General features: G+C 37.9%; 1 protein-coding gene across 1 annotated transcript; it reads left to right on the forward strand.

The window, feature by feature from the left end:
• Positions 1-358: 358 nt before the first annotated feature.
• sh3tc2 (SH3 domain and tetratricopeptide repeats 2) lies at positions 359-22310 on the forward strand. Its single transcript, XM_087799109.1, has 22 exons — positions 359-596; positions 2212-2310; positions 4483-4614; positions 5000-5127; positions 5215-5320; positions 6871-7014; positions 7926-8124; positions 8189-8265; positions 9380-9575; positions 9663-9799; positions 9856-9906; positions 10026-10330; positions 11487-11681; positions 12794-13654; positions 14805-15025; positions 15752-15918; positions 16800-16977; positions 17057-17207; positions 17275-17397; positions 18736-18886; positions 18970-19166; positions 21681-22310. Exons 1-22 carry the CDS (start codon positions 473-475, stop codon positions 22140-22142), a joined length of 4404 nt encoding a protein of 1467 aa, XP_087655235.1. The 5' UTR covers positions 359-472; the 3' UTR covers positions 22143-22310.
• Positions 22311-23936: the final 1626 nt, after the last annotated feature.

A 23936-nucleotide genomic window follows, 5' to 3' on the forward strand; every position in this document is an offset into this window, starting at 1 on the left:
GTGACCCCCCCACCCACCCCCTACCGTGCCCCCTCTTTAACCTTGTCGCCCGTCCTGCCGTGGCATTGCCTTACAGTGGCTCAGCAGCACATTATCCTGACCACACACACACACAATAGAAACACATTGTCTTTGTCGCACACATTCTGTGCATATTTTACCCTGACCCGGACACACACACATCGCAGAGGGAAAAATCTCTCTCCGAGGCCTGCCCACCCCCCCCTACACACTCTCATACCAGTAGCTGTGAGTGCTTTGTGCATTTAAACTGGGCAGCCATGAAGGAGAGAGAGACGCCGGGGTGGACAGTTAGAGACAGACCCAAGTGATAGAGCCTGTGTAGAGCCAGAGCCGGGGAACTGACCCGGACGGGAAGTGAGGTGCAGGAATAGGGAAGGAAACCGGGGCTCGTACAAAAGAGAGGAAGGAGAGCCAGTTGTTGTGAGAGAGGCCTGGGGAGACCGCTGGGATGGCATTGATCCCGGGTAGCTGCTGCCGCTTCGTGGGCCGGATGGCGTCGTGTTGCTGCAGACCTCTGCTCCGCTCCTCCTGCTGTGGACCCTTCATCAAAATCTGCCTCTCCTCATTCACAGGTCGGTCCACGGGTCTGTGCCGCCCCAAGTCATGAGGCTCAGATAGAGTCTCACGCGTAGGTCTAGCAACATGGGTAACTCACTTAGTCAAGAAGGTAAAGAGGGCATGACGTGTGATTTTTTATGTCCTAATAGAGATGCATGATTGTTGGCTCCAGCAGTGCTGGAGAAGAATGGAGTCTTGTCTGCTGCAGTATAATGTCATTTTGTACTGTGTCACTAAGTTGTTCTCCCTTTGTCCTGGTTGTGAGTGATGTTATGTCCTGACACAGCATGTGTGATAAAATAACATTGTTCCGTACAATCCCTGTGGTTTACCTTATGTCCGTTATTATTGCAAATGTTTTGTTTTTGAGGTCGTGAGAGCATCTTGGCAAAGTTATAAACCAAATTAAGTAGTATTGCAACTTTTTTTTTTTTGCCATCGGCAGTTACGCAACAAGACTGTCTAGACTACTTTTGTGCAAAGTGTGGCCCTTTGAATGTATTAGTGTGGCCCTCGGGGGCAAAGTTTGAATAAATAATTAACAATTTTCCTTTGTATTTCATTGTATTAATAATTTCAAAATATAAAAACACAATAACATGTTTGTTTGGTTTGTTTTAGGACTTCTTTTTTTGGGGGGGTAGTATTTATGTTCGTCAAATAGTTTTAAAGTAAAGTGACATATTTAAAAAAAAAACGCTTTTATCGTATTTTATTTTTTAATATAAGTTAAAATAACATTTGCAGGTTTATTTATATCATGGCATAATGACATACATTTTCTTTATTTTATAGGTTCCGTCACTTCTACTGGCTTGATGGCCCCTTGTACTATACAGAATATAGTGTACATAGTATATAGAGACAGTTTTATTGTGTCTAAAAGTAAGTAAGTTAGTAATAGTTACTTGTAAAGCTTCCTGTCTAAAGTAAAGGGAAGCGTTCAAATAATAATTAATCCGTCATAAAGTAAAGTAATCGATTCATGTAATTATTCTTTTAAACCGTTGAACTTGAAACAATTTCCCGAAGGAGACCTCCTGAGGGATCAATAAAGTTTTACCTTACCTTACCTTACCTTAACTATGGGATCTTGTTCATCAAAAGTACTTTCAAACTGATTTAACTACAGTACTGTCAAATAAATCAAAATAAAGTGAATTTGATTAATGAATCTAAATGAAAACCTTTTGATCTGTGATTCAAATGTGAACAAAGTCTTCCCAATAACCTCATTAGCTGTAACCGTGTTAGCCGTTCTCTCGGACACACAAACAACGCACACCTGACCTCAATGTGAAGAACACAAGTCACAACACTTTTCTCCTCACGTCGGTCGTCCAAAGATTTGCCTCTGAATTAATGATTTTCTGTTATAAAAACATTAGTTTGAAGCCGTTTTTATCATTTTTAAATTCGAATACACTAATAATGGACTTAGATTGTGCAACATATGTCGTATAAATATAAAGTTTTTTAAGGTGTCTGCTTGTCGCCAGCCTTTATCCCAAATCCTGACAACACTAACTTATCGTTCACCTCCCCCATGTTGCTCCCTTTCCCTTCGTGCCTCTGAGCAACACCATCTTTTTTAATAAATCTAATATCTGTGTTCCCTTCTTCCTGCAGATATCTCCCCTGCTGAGCTGGACGCTCTTTGGCGGGAACCTTCATACACTTTTGGGGGAACCAATGAGCACTTCTCAGCCAATGACATCATGACCGAAGGTATGTTTCTCACAGGCGTTCTCTCTCTGCGGTCGGGAACTGAGGAAGTGTGTTGGACATCCTCCCCGAAGCATGAAACAATCTGCGGGGGAAGCTCCGCCCCTCAAGAATCGTGTGCATCAATCCCATATTTATGGGTTATGATCCTGGTCGTGTGCAAGCGTCGTGATTTATTGCGGTTCTAAGAGGGGCCTGGAAATGTGTTTCATGGAGAGAAGGATGTGATTTATATGGATTTTTGGATGATTGAGCTGCTGCCACTTCAGCTGCTTTCCTGGCAAATATTTGGGAGGTTTAGAGATATTGATTAGCTGTGTTGTTACAGAACCATTTGTCTTTATTAGGAAGATATTCATTTACTACTGCCTGCTCACTGAAACCATGCCTGTTCATGCTTGTATGGTTACCCTCTTTCTTGTTATTCTGAGACATTTTTTAAATGATTATTCCTAATTAATTTTGCAATATATACGTCACTTGTGGTATTTTTACGTATATCCTGTTTATTTTGTGCTGATACACAATTTACGCGTGTTGAGCAAATAAGCACCACAGCTAAAATACAATCGTGTTGGGGTTTTATTTAAAACTAAATAAAAAATATAAGTTAGAGTTAGAAAAAATATCCAAACAAATCCACTACTACTGCTACTATAATACTATTATCATAATAATCACAAAATAAAAATGTATAACATTTTTTTTTATAATGATGTGGAAAAAGCACATGTTTTTTTCTATTTATTTACATTTTTTCACATTGATTCTCTCTTTTGTATTTAAATAAAACAACTTTGTGAATCGTTGGCATTCCCATTATATACTGTGACCCCTTTTGAAATGTATTCGACCACTGATCTAATCAAAATATTTAATATAAATGTTAATTATGTATTAGAAACTATTAATTCCATGTTTTGAAAGTACAAACTTCATGTGTTCTAATTTTAACAGTTATAAACATGATATCAACGTCATATATCTTGTTCAAGCTCTGTATTTGTCTGACTGTCAAGATGTGTTGATGACCATTCTTGATAATAAAGTTTACACATCAAACATCTTATCTTCGAAAGTAGTTTTGGAAATATAGACTCAGACATCCAATGTTGTTTATTCTAATGTAACCCAAGGTGAATTTTAATCACAACCTTTCTTCAGTGTAACTAAAGTTTGGTCAACTTGTGATTAATAAATCTGTATTTTTTAATATTCATAGCAGGCCTTTTTGCTGTATTTATGTGGCCCCATGGGTTAAGAGTTTGACGATCAAATGTTTCCGATGGCTGCCCAACAATTTTATTTTGCCATATTTTTAAATTATTGATTCTTATTTAATTAAAAATAGCTTGTTCTAGTTCCGTGTTTCAGACAGGGCTTTCAAACCCAATACCACAAGGGGCCAAACTGCTTTAACAGTCTAAATCGTGGGTCAAACAAAATTTATATTTAAGAAAATGTCCTCTAATTCTACCTCTTACCCCCTTATCTTAGCCCTTCCATGTTTAAAATGAGAGTCAATGAACCTAGAGGTAGACATATTCCACCCTTGCTACGATATCAGTGATTGTTGCTGAATGAATGTCATATTGAAATGTGTGTTAAAACAAACATAACGGTGTAACTAATATAAAATAGTAAAAAAAAGTCTGATTATTTTATATTCTTATAGGCTGAATAAATCTTAATTAATAATAATACATTTTATTTCAAGAAACTCTTCCTTGTGTTTGTCCTCCAGTATCAAACAATCACCAAGCAAATGATCTTCCTTCAACATCATTTTGTTATTGGAAGTCTCTGTATAACAGTTGACATCAATACTATTGGTTCTTCATCTTAAACGCTGACATCTTTATAGGTAATTTTATCAGCATTTACATGAATCTAACCATCCGTCGGGCTACTTAAAATTACTTGAGCAGAAGTTCCCTTATATCACAATGACATGTTTCACTGCATGTTGCATGTTAAATTGATTATATTAAATTACAATTAAAAAAAAAAAAAAATGATTGACATATAAAACACAGTTTTTGTTTACCAATATAATGTTCTATGTATGCTTTTATTATATCAATGCCCTTTTTCTCCTGACAGAAATACACTCTTCTTAAGCGTCATAAATGCATCCAAGTATTGCATCAACTGTCATTGGTTGTGTCATGTCAGGTGGAGGAGAGGAGGACGGAGGTCCACTGGTGGAGTCGGGGGACGGCGACCTGGTGCAGGATAGTTACTGGAAGAGGAAAGAAGCGTTCTTCAAAGGAAGTACTGCGTCGCTGGGCGATAAGTTCTCCTCAGGTAAATATCTAAAGGACAAATGCAGAGTTTGATATAACCAGCAGCTCATAGTACTTCATACCCATAGGTGCTTCATGTGTTCATGCATAGTGATGAAGAGCCTCGCTCTACTTCCCTCACTCAGCAGTTCAGATACCTTCACGTTCCCTCAGGTTCTTCCTCTCAAATGGATTTAAATGGCCGTGCTGAGAGTCCAGCAAGAAGCCTAATGGCTTTGTTATTCCCCTGGAGACCAACTTTGTGCTCACGAAGCATATCCGTGAAATATGAGTCTACATGGGAAATCTTTAATGAACTCTGGAAAGTTTAGTCTTGCGCTCCATTAAATCTGACTGATCGTCTGGTTCTACAATTAAGCAACATTTTTTTTCTTTTTCCTCTTTAGAGATCGTGCTGTTGTTCTCTGGCAGGCGGCGCTGTGGTGCGTGTCATGACGTGGCCCTGCAGGAGGCTCTACGCACCCGGCTGAGGGTGGTGGAGAGCAACAGCCAGGATGTCATCCAGCTCTTTAAAGTGAGGGAACGTCGAACATGATTTCAAGTTTGATTGTAAAAAAAATGTTTGCTGGGTTTGACAGTAATATTACTTTTGTTCTGGTAGGACTTGTCTGCACGTCTGGTGTCTGTCCACGCAGAGAAGGACTGCTTCGTACTCACGTTCAAGACCGTAGAAGAAATCTGGAAGTTCTCAACTTACCTGGCACTAGGTTGGTCAAGAGTTTTTATTGAATGGTTAAAAAAAGAGATTTGATTCTGTAGTTTCACAAGGATTCTTGAAGGTTCTGAAGGTGTTGTCATTCATTGTAACTGCTTCTGACCAATAGTGATGGGCGTGATGACACAAACTTTCAGACCTGAGTAGCTCATGGTTTAAAATAAAGTGATATCAAAGCCAAAGATAAAAGAGCAGAGAGTGACATCTAGTGGGGTTTTAAAAAACGAGGGTAATGCTTCATGAAGCTTCATCGAACCACCAGTACTAGTAAGTAAGTAAGTCATTTTTATTTATATAGCGCTTTTCCAGACCAGGGTCACAAAGTGTTTAAACAATCAAAACAATATTCAATAAAGTATATACTTAAAAGGGCAAGGTACAACTGATAACACAACAGGAGTTCCAGAAAATCAAGGAAAAGCCTGAACAAATAAAAACGTCTTAAGATGTTTCTTAAAGAAGCTAGTAGACTCCATCAAGCGCAAAGAGAGAGGAAGATCGTTCCAAAGCTTAGGAGCAACAGTCTGGAAGGATTTCTCTCCTCTGGTCCTGAACTGTGTTAGTGGAACTATCAGTAGATTCTGATCCACAGACCTCAGAGCCCGAGCTGGGGTGTAAGGCTGGATCAGATCACTGATGTAAGAAGAAGCCTGACCATGAATAACTCTGAAAGTAAGAACCAGAATTTTAAAGTTGAACCTGAAAGAAACTGGAAGCCAGTGAAGAGTTTTAAGGATCGGAGAAATGTGAGTTCTTCTACTAGAGCTACTACTACTACTACTAGTCACTGATGCGCATACAGCCAACTCCAGGAAGAACTCGCAAACATTTGATTTAATAAACTCAGAATATCATAAAATCACTGTAACAAAACAATCATGAGATCTTGATATAGCCACATTTTTAACGATATTTTTGTGGCCCTAATAAAGGGGGCTCATACTATACTATACTATAAACATTTAGAAGTTGTTTTTTTTGGATATCTATGGATATTTTTGTATCTTATCAAAATCACAAGAACATTATTTATATAATTTAAAATAAAAAGTATTGTTAACTGTCCTTTGGTGACTATTTAGGATAGATCAAGTTTATAAATCAGTTTAATTTTCAATAATTTCATCGCATAAATACATTTTCTTGGTATTTTCCTTACTTACAACTTACTTGTTTATTTTATGCTCTTTACTAAGTATTAGTTATAATTTTTAACTTAACTACAATTGTTCATCATATTGGGTTGACAACCCAATGACAGTTACAGCTTGATGCAGCCTTTTAGGGAATTATCTTCTTATCATCTTTCTAAACACAAAGATTTGAGGATTGGCAGCAGCAGAGCTAACATCAAACGTGTCACAGTAGTAAAGAACCTGCTTGACAAACCTTTGGTTCACAGCAAAAACCTGGGAGTTCAGGTTTTTGCTGTGAACCAACACCATTTCAGAATCATAAAAGTTGGTTTAAGGATTTAAAATTGGGTCCTTGCTGGAGGTATGCACTGTCTTTGTGCTTTTCTTAATGACTCGTGTTCATCAGGTTTCGTTGCTCGTTGTCTGGAGAACTTCCTGTGCGATCAGTCCATCTGGTTGGACCCTGAACTGCTCCGTGACCTGCAGATCAACGTGACAGTGGACGAGGAGCATCTGGCCACCATGTACCTCGGACTTCTACTGCAGGAGGGTCAGAAGAGACTTTTTTTTTTCCTGAGTTAATAATTGATGTCGATCTTTAAAGGGCAACTAATGTAAAAAAAACACTTTACTGACTCACATGTTTCAAATGTTGAAGTCTTCCTCTCAAAGATGCCGTAAGTCTCTCATCATAACCATGTTTTGAACTTATTACTTTATAAAGCTCTCTCCATCTGAAATCTCTGCGAATGAGAGGTTACGAGAGTGAAGTCTTTTATGATGTAATAATGGGCTTCACTCCCCCAGTTAACTGTAATCATGCCCTGCATTGTTTATACAACGAGTCCCTTGAAGGTGGAGACTTCTAGGATTGACGACACGCAGTGACAAACCTTGATGCTTGATCAATCACAGCAGAGTGGGTGTGGATATGGTCGACGAGATTTAATCTCCAGAAAAATGCAGTTTTTAGTGGGCGGAGCTTAAGTACATTTTTTAATGTAAATATTTCAATGAAAAGAGAGTTTTGTACAGACAATGATGAGTACAATAGAGGTCTAAGATCTATTTAACACACAATTAAATCAACACATTATTTTCCATTCAACCTGATTTGAAAAGAATTGCCACCACATCCGTTTGTTTGCCATTTTTAGCTTGAATAAAAATATGTGTCATTAATTTTTTTAATACAGTTAAAATGTCTGGCACCATTTAAACCTGGATTTATATCCACCCAAAGCATCTCAGTATTCTGCAGTAAGTTTTCCTCAGGCAGGACTGCAGTGCAGGGAAATAGTGATGAAAACTACATTTAATCATTAGAGGTAGAGAATCCATCACCCCACTGTGACTGAATCCGGGCGTCACTTTTGCTGATCTCTAAAGTTTAGGGGGACATCTCTCCTCGTGACAACATTGAAACCTTTTCTGCTCGACTCATCGATCAACCCTCCGCAGGATCCTTCTTCGCCAAGTCTCTGACCAGAAGAGATCGGGATGAAGACGACGACGAGCAGCTCCCGTTTAAAAGGAATGACCTGCTGACCGTGAGGGACACGGGTCAGGACGGCACGTGGGAGGGCACGGTCCTGTCGTCCGGGAAACAAGGCCGAGTGCCGGTCAACGGCATGCAGCCGCTGCCGTACCCTTTTTACCAGTGAGTCCATTCTTATATGGGTTTTATATTGAGCTGGTGATTGACGGAGGTGCGCGTTTGTCAGGTGGTTTTTGAGGAAGTACCCGGGCCACGCAGGGTGTTCAGAGGACGAGAAGGAGGAAGTGTTTGAACATCATATTGGTAAGCAATGAATGTTTACTTCCTTATCGATTCATGGCCATGTTGCAATAACCTCAAACCAAAGGTGAGATTAATAAACACTTCCGTTTCCTTGAATTTGATTTCTGGGCATTGATTTGGAGGATTCTAATTGATCCTTTTTACTTGTATGTATTGGTATGTTTTTAATAATTTTATATATTAAATATCTCATATCTTAAGTTGTTTTTTTACTTTAAAACAAAATCCAAACCTCAAAAATATACATTTCGATAATATAATACGGATCATTAAGATTTTAGTTTATGTTTTCCTTTTTAAATTTTATTCTAAAGTAATATAGAAAATATGAGTCTCTCTATTGGCAAACGACAACATTTCTGGGACAGTGCTGTGCAATGAAATTCTGTTTAGATTCTCTACACCACTGGCTTCAAACAATACAATTAAAAAAAAATAGGTATATTATAATATTATATAGCATAATATGATAATAATACAATATTTTATATAAAATGATATAATATATATATATATATATATATATATATATATATTAAATAAGTATAATGAATAGAAGAGTAGATCAATAAGATGTAAAAAAAAATTAACTGGGAATATTAATTAATAAAAATAAATATCCATACACAAGGTGCTCGATTATAGTCTATCAAGTTATATTTAGATAAACCTTAAAAGCTGCTTTATTTGTTAAAATGTGAAAAGCAACAAATTCAATCCCACAATTATTTGCAAATGTATGTAGATCCTATTTGAAATAATCAAAATGTAACTCATTAAAGAAGTTCTAGTTCAAGTGCTTGTTGAGGCAAAATGTTCTGGTATTTTTCAAACTCAACTGGTAGCTTAATATTTGAATTCATTTAATATTTTGTTGCTTTTGCTGTGAATTTTAGCCATTTGTGTCACATTTTATGTTGTTTATTTTAGAAATCTGATCTTAGCTGGATAAGCAAAGCTATATAATTGATAACATTTGATGTAATGATCTTTATTACTTAACCAACATTCATCTTAAATAAAAAAAAATAGTTCCTTGCTCTGCCTGCACTTGTAAGAACTCCACGAAACCGTCTCATAAAATATTCTACTCAACGTCAACTTCATGTCACAGTCACAGGTTCGTGTGTGTCCGTGGTGGACTACAGCCCGTCGGGACAGGATGAGCTCCAGCTGAGTCAGGGTGATGTGGTGCAGATCCAGGGTCTGCTGGTGCGAGGTCTGGCCGTGTTCATCGGGAAACACGCCTCCACGGGACACACGGGGTTCGTGCACAAGAAACATGTGAAGCCGCTGGACGCTTCCCCGCTGTGAGTTCGACTTTTAAACCTCCATCTAGTTTGTTCTCTCGCCCTTTGGACAATGGACAACGAGATGTCTTTGTATTTCTCTCCCAGAGAACGGCAGTTGGTGTTTCTCACCGAGGAGGAGAAGGCGTCGGTGGCCAGAATGAACCCGTGTGGCTGTGAGCCCAGTGACAGCAGTTTACTGGAGAGACTCTTCTCCTCGGACATCAGCTCCGTCTACAGAATAGGTACGTTTTTAGATTTAAAAGTTGTAGCTTCACTCTTAAGTCCTTCGTCTTCACAGATCGACTGGATGATTCTGACTTCATGTACATCCGGAGTCGACCCAAACACGGTAATGTTTTCAGGCTTTTAAACTTGTCATGTGAAAGTAATGAATCAATAAAGTTTGATTCACTTTTCAAATTATAATAAAAAATAAATTGACCTCATTAAAACTTTATTTCGGTCCAGATCACAAGGTCCTGCCCAGCGCCCGGCAGAGCCTGGTGTCCGACAGGAGCGGGGGCACGCCGCCCCTCCAGTCCTCCCCCCGCCAGTCGCTGTCTCAGTCCAGTCAACGACTGTCCATCTACCAGTCCCAGAATCCTTTGCCACACGAGGGCCAGCGCCTGTCTTTCTCGGTGGACGACACGTTCCGAGAACTGGACGAGTTCCAGGAGGACCCGCCTCTGTTCCTGGAGGACAACAGCTGGGAGGGAGACGAGTCGGAGCTCAGTGACCCCACACTGACATTCCTGAACCAGGATCACTTCCAGGTAATGTATTAGCTTCAAACCCTTTCTTTAACATTTCAATAAAACATTTCTTGAAGCCTAAAGCAGAGCTTTTTTTGCACCACAGACCAGTTTATATTCGCCTTGACCTTCACATAAAAAAAAGTAATCATATATAGTTTTGGGTTTCACTCATTTTTAATAGTTTACTGGTTTATTTTGGATTAAATTTGACTGAAACAAGAACATTGACATGTCAACAGTCACTGGCTAAAATACCGTCTTTTCCCAAAACAAAACACATCAGACATTAATAATAAATAAAAGATAATTATAAATGTTGTTTTTATACTTTGGGCGGAACGGTATCAAATGCCTCACAGATCTGTAACGGCTCTTGTGGGTTGGAGACCCCAGGTCTAGATCATTAGCAGATGTTGGTGGTGGAAATACATGTGACCATGTGTGTATTTTTTTCAAATTTTTGTGTTTGCCTTTGTGTACAGGATTTAACTAGGCCTTTACTTCTATTTATTTTTAATTCAAATATAATTATTATAAGATAATATAAACTTCATGAGTAAGATTCAGACATAACATATTTCAATCTTTTTTTTAAAGGAAAAAAAAAGGTAATAAAATAAACATTTATGTGAATAAAAAATTACATACTTTGATTTATGTCATTTTTATGGAAATTATCTTAATATAAATAATAAAAGAATGTAAAGTATTATAAATCATATTATTATTATTTATTTTAATGGCCCAAATAAAAGAAATACACAATTGAAATAGACATTTTTAAAGTAACTTCACCACATTTTAAGGGAAATAAACACATTTATTTGACATCAATCAGCTTAAGCCTGACAAAATCTCCATCTGCCTTGTCTTTGTCATAGATTTTGATCAGAAATAAATTCATTCCAGCAGTAAAAAAAAATGTATACAAAACCCCGGACTCCAAGATTAAAGTGTATAAATAGCAGCACATTTATTTTTAAGACAATTTAATTTTACTGTCATATTGTTCATTAAAAACGTTTTTATATAATTGCTTAACACGAACCAGAAGAAGTGCCAGATATTTGTTTTAGTTCGGGTGATTAAATGGTTCAACAGGAACATTTTCATTAGCTTTATTTATACTAGACGTCAAACACACTTTTTTTATTTTGTCTGTTTTGTTTCCCAGGAGGACTTCCTGCCCCTCTACGACCTCCAGCACTCCTTCCTGTGGGTGACCTTCACCGGGAAGAGCGAGTCGGAGCTGTCGGGTCACCTGGAGAGCGTCAGGGAGTGTGCCAAGCGCCTGGGCATGAAGTGGGCGCATCGACGCGCCTGCTTCCTCCTGGGACGCCTCTGTGCCAGGAAGCTCAAACTGTCCCAGGTCGGTCCTTCGTCCGCGACTTTAAACCGTGTTCTTAATGTGTTTTATTAGCCGTGATGGTCATGAGATAAAACGCCGCTGACAAAATAACCGATCGATCAATGATATCGTAAACTTGATTTGTGTTTGTTAAGAGAACAATAAAGAAACATCAATGTTTCTTCATTGATATCACATAAAAGCCTCAGACCACCATTAAAAATAATTATTGTGTGATCTTAAGTGGCTGCTATAAATATTTTAAGTGCTAAAATAATGGAATAGAATTATAAACAGTTCTGCAATTTGTGAGTTTGAATTGTTCAGCATTAATAAAACGACTATTTTTACTTTTTAATATTCAGTTATATTTAAGACAATTGTCTGAATATTGTTGTTTTTTGTTTTAAAGAAAGAGTTACAATATTACGGTTTTTATTATTTGTGAAACAAGAACAATTTACTTCAAACACAAATCAAAACCATTACAATTTCATAAATGCTAAAAAAAAAGTTTAACATTAAAGTTAAATAAAATAAAGAAATATCTTTTTACTTATTTTAACCAATTACTTTGACATATTGTTCTGTACCATAACATAATACAAGATATTCCTTTATAAAATGATAGTAAAGCAATTTGAGTTGTTACAACGGCAAGATCACAGAAGAAACAAATTCATCAATAATAAACACAAGGTGCAATAAAAATAAATACAATGATGTAAATGAAAGTAAGGACATGTAGTTATTTATTAAACTTGTTATTTTTAAAAATTCTTTCATAAATGTATTTTCTTATATCTTCCTTGAGTCTCCTGTTTTGTTATCAGTTTTATCTTGATCTTTAAAATATATACTTTATTGAATATTGTTTTGATTGTTTAAGCGCTTTGTGACCCTGGTCTGGAAAAGCACTATACAAATAAAAATTACTTACTTAAGTGTTTTTTAATTTGTTTTCTTATAAATAAATATGTTCAATAATACAATTATTATTATTATTACAAAAATGTGTATTTATTTATAATTGAATAGGTAACATTAAGATTGTATTCAATCATATTCTTATTTAAAATGTACTTAAATATTTATTAATATTTCCAGCTGAACTTACGTGTCTCTCTGGTCAGGCCCGCGTCTACTACGAGGAGGCCCTCAGTGTGCAGGTGGACAGTTTCTCAGACACGCCTCTCCTGGTCGCTCTCCTCACCAACGTCACGTCCGTCTACCTGAAGCAGCGCATGAGCGACAAGCTTCCTCAGACGCTGGAGAAGTCGGCCGCTCTGCTCCTCTGCCTGCCGTGTCACACCTTCACGTCCTCGGAGGAGGCCGAGCTGCTCAGGCTTCTCCTGAGAAGATCCGTGGTGATGGGAGACAAACACCTGGAGGCTCGCGTCTGCTTCCTCCTCTCCAGCCTCTTCCTGCTCCTCAGGAAAACCGACGACGCTCTCCCCTTCGTGGAGCGTCTCCAGTTCCTGTGCGTGACCTTCTCCGCCACCGAGGGCCTCTCCATCGCCCCCATGGACCTGAACTGGCTCCTCACTTTGCTCTATCATCGGAAGTACATGCCTTACCTGGCGCTGGCCTCGCTCAGTCTGGACTCCAGACGAGACCACTCCATCCAGGACGCCTTCCTGAAGATCGAGATGTTCCTCAGGAACTCGGTCCGACTCAACCCTCGCTGGAAAGAGGGAACCTCTCTGCTCCCGGCCCAGATCGTGGTTTACCTTCAGCAGGCGCTGGCCGTCGCCGAGCAGGATCAGGACCTGAAGACCCAGAGGGACCTGTGTCTGGGTTTGGCTTCGGTCTACCAGCAGTACGACGCCCTGGACAAGGCGGTGCGCTGTGCTCAGCGGGCGGTGGAGACCGGAGGACACATCAATGACGAGGAGGCGTTTGAGGCCGCGGTGCTGCTGGGATGGCTGCTGGTTCTGTCGGGTCAGGCGGAGAAGGCTCGGGACATTCTGGAACCTCTGCTCATCTCGCTGCAGGTTCATCATCCATTAAGACTTCTACTCAATCTTGTGCATATATTTTTGAAATCTTAGTCAAATCAAAGTCAAATGTATGGAAGTATTTAAGTGCCATCAGTATATTGAATGGTTGAATTCAACAAATATTCCTTTTTTATGTATCATTGAATCCAATCATTTCTTAATTGAAAGGTTGAATTTGAATTTTAGAGTTTTATATATATTTTATATTCAAGTCCAATAATAAGAAAAATATTTTAAAATAAATATGTAATTTTATGAATTAAATATATGTTTAAATGATTTTTTGAATTATATATAAAATTGGTGGTAAAATGGTGCCAACATGATTTTTTTTTCATAGTTTGTAAATAAAAACAACATTAATAATCAATGTTTTAAATCATAGTCATTTAAATTCAGGGAAAACATTTTACATTAAACTTAAAAGGCTAGAAATTAAAACATGTTTATTTTAGCTAATTTAGTTTTAAATTATTGAAATTTGAATATTATACTTTGTGTGTAAAAAAAACAAAAACACATTTATTTAAAAAGTGTTCATACCTCAACATTTTTTCTGTTCATTATTAAAATTTAACATTAAATCAGAATCAGAAAATTCAATAATTAAATAGAAACAAATGTAATCTTTCAATTTACAGATGATTGAATCAAATTATTCAATAATAACAAATTCAATCTTTAAATATACAATTTATTGAATTGGAATATTTAAAGAACAACATTTCAAAAGAAAAACACAATCAAAGTGTTAAATTCAACCATCTTGGCACTTCTATACATCCATACATTTGGTCATAGTTATTTATGTATTGAACAAAACGTGCAGATCAATACTGACTTTTAAAGTGACTCTTAATTTCGACATGATTAAGGAAACTAAATGTGTCAATAGATACATTAGTGATCACCTTGATTCACCTCTAAACATTATATTAGGTCGTAAATGATGTTAATAGTCAAAATGAAGTAACGCACGAATATAAAACGATCACTTTGATTCATTGTTGCACAGATTTACCGTCTATTTGCACAATTGGTCAATAAACTAGAGGATAAAAAAAAGAGCTGAGGATGTGATTGATGGACGCATATAAAACTCATGTGGATTCATTAATGTGTGTGTTCATGTGTGTGTTTCCAGGCCACAGACAGCTCCACTCAGCGAGGCGTCATCCACAACCTGCTGGCTCTGTGTCTGAGGCGACAAGGTCGAGTCCAGCAGGCCGGCGGTCACCTGCACTCGGCTCTGGTCATATCGAGAGAGAGCGGGAACCAGAGGAACCAGGCGCTGGCGCTGGCCAACCTGGGCTGCCTGGCCCTAGACGTGGAAGCTTCTTTACTGGCCCAACATTTCCTAGTCAGGTCAGACAGTCAAACTACTCACTGTCATTTTTTTAAAGTTTTTACATATATCAGACTGGTTAAAGGTTGAAATAATTTCAAATGTTGTTGTTTTTGAAGCATTGAATATATACATATATATATATTTATTTTCAATAGTTTAATTGATTGATTTCTATATTGAAAAGGTTGAACTTAAATATTTAATAAAAAATAAAATTGAATTTGAAAGAAAATCGAATATTTTCATTTGTTTTAAACGAATATACATTTTCCAATAATTTTAAATATATATACTAACATTACATTTTTTAATTTGTGGCATTTGAAACATTAAAATTTTGGTATACAAATGTTTGGCTCAATGCTCAATCTAGTAGCTTGATACCCTTTTGTTATTGTCTGGCGGAAATTGTATACAAACATTTATCTATTGAATTTAAATGGCTACGAATTAAAAAGTATTACATTTAAAAAATATTTATTTTCTAATTATTGGAATATGAATATCAAACTATTTGTGTTTAAAAACATGTATTCATTTTGGACATAATCAAAATGTTAATTGCAACGAAAAAAAACAACAAATTGAACCTTTCAATACAGAAATGATTGAATAAAAGTAAACATAACATAAAGTCCATCATTAAAAAATGATAAAGTGCTTAAAAAACAACATATTAATAAAGAAATAATCATCAAACATCTCCCCCCACGTACGTCTACTGAATTGATCTGCATCTCCAGGTCTCTGTGCCTCTTCGTGGAGCTCCTGGAGAGTCCCACCGACGAGGAGCACGTGCAGACGTACCTCTGGCTCGGCCGGAGCTACAGGAACGGCAGGAGGAGTCAGAAGGTCCGAGAGTGTTACGAGATGGGGCTGCTTATCGCTCTGTACGCAAGAAACTTGCACAGTAGGTCTTTAGAAACATATGTTGCTTTTTCCATTCTCATAAATATTATGATGTGCGTTTTATCCCATCATTTTTAGTTTCATTAAATTAATCTGGGTCAAAGTGACCCGGAGACGACACAAGGGTTAAAAACACTCAGAGAGCGCAGACTTCCACCTCTTCATTTTTGTTTCTCATTCTTTAATCGAGGTGTTTTACTTTATTTATTTTATAAGTATAATTAAACACCGTCCATCATTATAAAAATCGTTGTAATGAGCTTAATAGAACAATAGAGGGCAGTAGTACTCACTTCCAAAACGCACTAACGGCTTGTTTTCCTTCACAGTCAGGAATAATAAATAATTATAACACTACTTATAAGCATCTGTGTTACGACCAATTATTTTATCTACTCCTGTTTCTTCTTTGAACTGGCATTACAACATACATGTACCCACTGATGGACGATTAAAGGAATTTCCTATCGTATCTTATTATCAAAATGTCAATTCTGAGTATTTTAAAAGTTAATTTATTGACTTTGTCAAATAATTAATTTACTTAATTTCTGATTGCCTTTCTTTATTTGGGCTGCTTCCCCTCTTAAAGTATAGGTTAGATGTGAAAATAATGATGCATACATATATAATTAGAATAAAATTAAAGTACAAATTAATTCCACATAGTGGAATTTATAAATCTTTTGCTTTTGATATCTTCAGATAATCTACTCAAAACAAAATGATTAAGGCATTGAATAACAAGTTCAGTTGCAATATTTTATTTGAAAAATAGAATATTTATTTTATTAAAACAAATCTTCTCTCTTGTAGCCACAACTTTGAATCCTTGTGTTGTTTCTCTTCACTTTTGTTCAACTCTGTGATGAAACTCTCCAGGTCAGATGGTGGTGGCGAAGATCCTGAGTCGCCTGTACAGCAACTTGCTGCTGTACGGTCAGAGCATCGTCTACTACGAACACTGTGTGCTGGTGTCCAGAGAGCTGAAGGACAAGAGGCTGGAGGGAGAGTACCTGGAGATCCTCAGCAGCCTCTACCTCTCCCTCAACACGGAGCGGTGAGTGTAGTCCTCGCTCTTATGTCTAATCGTTTCTTCCTAGAAAACAACGTTGTCTCAAAGAAAATGTCAACGCTAGATCTTCCCGGAAGTCTCTGGACTACACCAAGCAAAGTCTGAGGATCTCCATCGATCTGGGAAAGAGGGAGGAGGAGTCGGAGACGTGGCTGCAGGTGGGGAGGATCTACTACCTCATACGGGAGGATGAACTCGCTGACATGTACCTGCAGGTGAGATTATTTTTCTAAAAAAGAGTCTTTTTTTCCTGAGGATTCATTACTTATCGATGATTGACAGGCGGCGGTGAAGACGGCCTTGAGGATGAACGACTCTCAGTTCGCCATGAGAATCTACGAAGAAGCTGGAGATGTTTACTTGAAAGGCCAAAGAATCAGGATGTCCTCGCTGCCTTTCTACCGGGTATGTAGACGCACATGTGAGTGTTGAGGCCTCATGACACTGCTGTGTAGTGAACACACTGTATCATGAAACATGATGTGTTATTAAGGCCACTAGATGGCACTCTCTGCTTTATCATCTTTGGCTCTGATCTACTAATCTAATGTAACCTGCCCTCATTTTCAAAATTAGAGCGCCATCTAATGGCGTTTCAAAATAAAGACACTGTATCATGATACAATGACTTCCCTACACAGCTGTATCATGAGGCCTCATCGACCCATCACTAGAGAATTAACAGCTGACATGTTGAATAACAATAGTAAAAACTGAAACATGTTTTGTTAAAATAAAAAAATAAATGTCATAAATATAACACCAATAATTTATAATTAATTTCTGAATCTGTTTGTTTCTAAATTTTTTTAAAACCTGATCATGAAAATAAGTATAGAACCACTAGATTACTTGTTTGTTGTGGTCAATTATGTAGCAGGATTTTTTTTTTTTTTTTAAATAAAACTTTAAACCGTTGAAATGCTCTTATTTTGAAATGCTTTGGTAAATGGTTCCCACAACTACTGATAGACATCTGTTCTTCAAGGCATCTGTAACTGAGTCACAGAGAAATAAAATAAAAATGTTGACCTTTTTTTGGATGAGCTCCAGTTATAGTAATAAGTTGTTGTTTTTTTTTGTTTTTATCAATTATTCATTATTTAGTAATGTGCCATTTTATGGTAAAATCTCTTTTATTGTGTTGGATTTTATTTTATTTATCTCTTTCTATTTCATTCGTATTTCCTCATTTTCTGTGTTGTGTTTACAACACTGACAATTAAGGTTTTCTGATTCTAATGCAAATAGAACACTTAAAATGAACATATATAATTAGAATAAAATAACAGTAAATGTATTCAATGCAGTTGAATGTGGGCACAGTTTTAGCTTAAAAATATGTTTTTAAATATATATTTACATGGGAGAATCTACTTAAAACATAATTCATTAATAAGTCATTTAATTACAAATTGAGTTGAAAGAAAATAAAATGTGTTTATTTCTTGTTCTGTTGACCTATAACTGTCTGAAAGGTTGTTTCTTTAAAGGCATATTTTCTCTAAACTAGAATTATCCTGTGACTCTTGACATGTTAAAACGCTCATTTCAGTCAAGTTGACTCCAAGAAATAAACCTGTAAACTAGTGAAAATGAGGAAACTTCATATGATAATTTTAACAGTTTTTATATCTGAAGGTCAGTCTGTGAATATATTGTCCTCATTAAATGAATCTTCAACAGTATATTTTAGTAATTTAGTGTTTAGTAATGCTTGACTCGTGCCGTTTCTCTCTTCAGGACGGCAGCCTTCCATTCGCACGCAGCATCAGAGACGTCCACTCCGAGTTCCGCCTGCTGTGTAAGATCTCGGAGCTGCTGATGAACCACGACGAGCTGGAGGAGGCGCTGCAGTACGCCTCTCTGGCCATAGAGGTCGCCGGCCAGACAGGTGAACAGCCACAGCCACGTGTTCTGAGGTTCAGTTCAGTTCAGTTTATTTCATCCCGTCCATCTGTTTCTTGTTCGTCTCAGGCGAGCGTCTCAACGAGAGGACGGCCTACCACCGCCTGGCGACCGTCTACTACAAGCTGCAGCGATACGAGATGGCGGAGAACTACTACCTCAAGTCTTTGTCCCTTTGTCCGGCGGCGATGCAGCACCCGGGGGAGGCTCGCTACTACACACAGGTCTACTCCAGACTAGGCAACATCACCCTCCACAAGCTCAAGGTGCAACTCCCTCTCATCGCTTTTTTTTTTGACATGATATCATTTTACATTTCCTTGCTGCAGTTGCCTTACAAACTAATAAATTCACATCAGCGCCGCTCAAGCTAGGGGTGTGTGTATAGGCAATAAGATAGACTACATTTTGAAGTACAATTTCGTTGTTTCGACCTCAAAGAGAACCAGAAGGCAAACCGTTAAAATAACTTGTGTTTATTCTAACAAGAGAAGGAGATTAAGGCTGGATTAAGGCACAGAATTCTGGGTCTGTTACCTGAGGAACTCTCAGATCCAGCCGACCAACTGACGACAGAAACACAGAAACAAGACATTTCTTATACAGTCGAGTTTGGGCGTGGACGCTTTCGGATTGGCTCCATGGACCCGGACCTCGTTTTGGGTTGGTAGAGGTCAGGTTGCTGGGCAGATTAAAGGGTGTTGTAGCAGTGCCCCCAGACGTGAACCTTTGGCCCAGACGTGAACCTTTGGCCCAGACATGGACCGTCATCAGACCAGTTCTGCGGTTGGAGAATGGCGCGTTCGGTTCCTCTTCACAGCACTGATGGTTCCTGTTCTTTCACTCGTCAGCATTTCACACTTTTAATTCTCGCTTCACACTTACCTCGTGGCCTGGTCAGGGCCGGGTCTAGACAGGCATGTATGAGAGGGCAACCACAAATCTTGAGGGGGTACTTCTTTTTTTTAGAATCCCTTATTAGTCCCGCGAGGGGAAATTCGGTAGTGCTTTTGACAGCCATTCACACACACTGATGGGAGTAGGCTGCACACCTGCGCCAAGTCTACCATCAGGAGCAATCAGGGTAAAGTGTCTTGCTCAGGGACACAACGACACAAGCTTGTCTGGAGCTGGGATTTAACCTGCAACCTTTTGGACTGCAGGCAACCACTCTACCATCTGAGCTATGATGCCCCCTTACTTTCCATGCAGGTTAAATTCAGATTTCTTACCAGGTTAGATTGTACTCTGTGGAATGTTCAGTTTATTCTTTATTGGTTAATACATTGTATATTTTATCGATATTCTATAACTCTTAGAGAAGTCGTAACCGTTTTCATTTATTTTGAAACCAAAGTAAGGAAAGCGGCTGGAGTCGACTGTATCCTCGGCTGTATCCTCTCATCCTCAGTCATGGCCGAGATCTTGTTATTTCATTCTAGACTATTTATTCTGCTGCAGTAGCTCTACAAACTAATAAATTCACATCAGCGTCGCCCAATCTAGGGGTGTATAGTGTGAAGAATCTGGCGATTAGATGCGTATCAAGATACACGGGTAATGATATTATATATTGCGATATATTTTAATAACGTAGGAACAAGGATATAACTATAGTATTGTCCAAGTACTTACCTCTGGTGTTGCAGTATTTACAGACCACTTGACTCTTGACAAAGTCGTAACTTGGTGTCAGCTTTAAAATCTGTTGTAGACTGTATCTTCTCGTCCTCAGTCATTGCCAAGATGTTGTTGTATCATCTAAGACTATTTATTCTGCTGCAGTAGCAATACAAACAAATAAATTCACATCAGCGCCGCTCAAGCTAGGGGTGTGTATTGTCGAGAATTTGGCAAAACGATACATACCAAACTATGTCCTAACGTCAGCTTTAAAAGCTGCTAGAGTTGACTGTTTCCTCTCGTCCTCAGTCAAGCTAGGGGTGTTTTGTGTGAAGAATCTGGGGATTAGATACGTATCAAGATACACGGGTAATGATACGATATATTGCGATATATTTTAATAACGTAGGAACAAGGATATGATTATAGTATTGTCCTAGTACTTACCTCTGGTATTGCAGTATTTACAGACCACTTGACTCTTGACAAACTCATTTATTTTGTTTTGAAACATATTTATGCCAACTTTTTAATCTGCTAGAGAAAAGCTCTCTTCAAATATTACTTACTTACTTACTTACTTAGAATCGACTGTATCCTCTCATCCTCAGTCATGGCCAGGATCATGTTGTATCATGCAAGACTATTTATTCTGCTGCAGTGGCACTACAAACGTATACATTCACATCAGTGCCACTATGTATTGTCAAGAATTTGGCAAACGATACGTACCAAAATATGTCCAAAACGTCAGCTTTAAAATCTCCTGGGGACTGTATCCTCTCGTCCTCAGTCATAGTCAGGGACTTGCGGGATTTCACTGTTACTATCGCTGCGGAAAACTTAAGGACTGCTGCCATCTAGCGGCCGGAGGTTAAATTGCAACACAAAAATGAACGCTGTGAATTTATATTCATATATTGTTTATTTTAGAAATAACATTGTATCAAATATATATAAATAATAATAAATAAATATATATACAGTATATATATATATATCTAGACACATTTAATTAAAATATAAACCATAAAATAACTGTGCTATGATTTGGAAGCCAACAAATCTATTCTCTACTTTAAATACGGAAAAAAATAATTACTCAAGCAGGAAAGAGGCGAGAAAACTAATCTCTCTTTACCTCTCTGTCTCTCCAGGATGCGTACGATGCACTGGGATATTTCCACTTGGCGGCGGCAGCTGCTCTGGAGGACCGCCGGAACCCACAAGCCCTGTACGTGGTCTACATGAAGCTGGCCGAGATCCACAGCAACCACATTCCTGATGCTGAGCTGTGCCAGGAGTTCAGAGACAGAGCCAAGAGTCTGAAGAGAGTCCTGGCCGGACCGGGGCAGACGGAGGGGAACGTCAGGAGAGAAGAAGCAGAACCCAGGAAAAGTTCTGATGCAGACACAGAGACTCGCAGACACCTTGAAGGTACTGAGGACGAAGGAGACAATTCTCAAGCTGTGGGATCAGAGCCTCTCCTGACGCCCAGAGAACAGAACGAGTCCTGCATCAACACTTCACAGACCGACCACAAGAGGGAGCCAACCGACACCAGCTCTGTGGCTGAGAGGGTCTTGGAGAAACATATTGTCAAGCAAACACAACTGTAACACAAGAACAACACACACGTGATGTTTACATTTCTTTGCACAAAAGTTTTTTGTTTTTTTTTCATTTTTATTCCACATTCCAGCCAAGAATGAAATGATGTTCATAATGTACATTTTTACGTACTTAATGTGTTTGTTTTGTACATTATCTATCAAAGAATGAAACTGTAATATATTGTATGTCTTTTGTTGTAAAGGAAGTTCAAACGAATATAATTATCTTTATATGTTTATTAAAATCTCAAATATTGTTCAAGCCGCTGTTTTCTTACATATGGCCGCAAGAGGGCGACATTATGTTTTCATTCATTCAACATTTTTTAAACGATATCTTTATTCATTTAACAGATGGAAAAGTTTTGTTTACCGACATTCCAGCAGGAAAATGTTCCATACGTTATGATTTATTCGGATTTTAGATGATTCAATTCAATACGAGATAAGAGAGAAACTAATCTTTGAATTAATTGACCAACAAAAGGAAGCAACAGTTGGAGAAGAGGCAGGCAGAGGAATGTGTTCATGGCCTGCATCTTAAACAGCTTCACACACAAGAGCTTCATGTGCATTTCAAAAAGTCTTCATTATCGTTACCTAAAACATCATCTTCATCATCATCATCACTGCTGGCACAAACACAGGTGATTTTTTTTGTTGTTGTTGTTGTTTCTTCAAGCAAAGAGGAGCGAAACATGACTCATCTTTTCATCCATCCTTTCATCAACATGAAAACAAACTCCTCTGTGTATTGGGCAGTGAATGAAGGCTGAGCAACGGTCCAGTCGGATGATTAAATAGCTTCTATGAGCTTTAACAAGGACGTCAAGGGTTCATTAATATTCCTGCTTCTGGCTAATGGCAGAGTCAGAAAACTGTGAATATTTTAAAACTATATTGGAGGAAAAATGGAAATAAAAATTTAAAAATAATGTACATATATATAATGTCTGAAATAGCGAATATAAAATAAAAAGAAGACTAAGAGCAAGGGGGTGGCAGCTTCTTGACCTTATATAATTTAATAATCAAAATTGGATTTAAAATAATTTCATGGGGGTCTTTATCCCTGTCTTCACTCTTTCTTTCTTGCCCTGATCAAGTGGTCATTCCTCCCAAAACCTTCACTGAGGGGTCAGTAGTCTATGTGTTTTTTGTTTTTCTTTCTGAGCGGTTTGCGAAGTCAAGAAAGTACTATTTTAGCAAACAAAAATATACTGTACGAGCGTTATTTGGGGCTGAACTCTCATGAAACGTTTCCAGTGTTTTTTGGACTGGACTGGCATAAACAAAAAAACTCATAGAAAGCTTATTTAAGCTTCTTTTTTGCCTCACTTTTTCAAATTACTTACAATAAAAGTATTTTTTACTTGACATCTTGGTTATCATAAACCAAAAAAATGTTTGTTGCTTAAAAAATTATTTGGATGCAGGCTGATTGCAGGCCTGTGTGATGTCATCAAAGGTCGACGCATGAAGTCAGCATGTGGTTGATCATCCTTTTTTTTTTTTACTTTTCCTATCCCTGTAAATGATTACGGAATACTTCTGGGAAAGATCATCGCTCGGCTGAGGCTTCACATGGCTGTGCTTGAGAACACGTGAGTCTTTTGTTATAATAATTTCTACTCATGAAGTTGATGTGAAGAATCGAATCAATTGTCTTCGGGTTGAAACCTGAACCACTGAGTTTATATATAAAGAGGTTTCCTGCAACAATGTCATCAACGCGCCGCTGTAAAAAAAAAGCAATAACACACTTTGATTCTGATGGAAATTCTCTGCAGTAAAAATAAA

Source organism: Callionymus lyra, chromosome 9 (genome assembly GCF_982586985.1).
Source record: "Callionymus lyra chromosome 9, fCalLyr1.hap1.1, whole genome shotgun sequence".
NCBI lineage: Eukaryota > Metazoa > Chordata > Actinopteri > Syngnathiformes > Callionymidae > Callionymus > Callionymus lyra.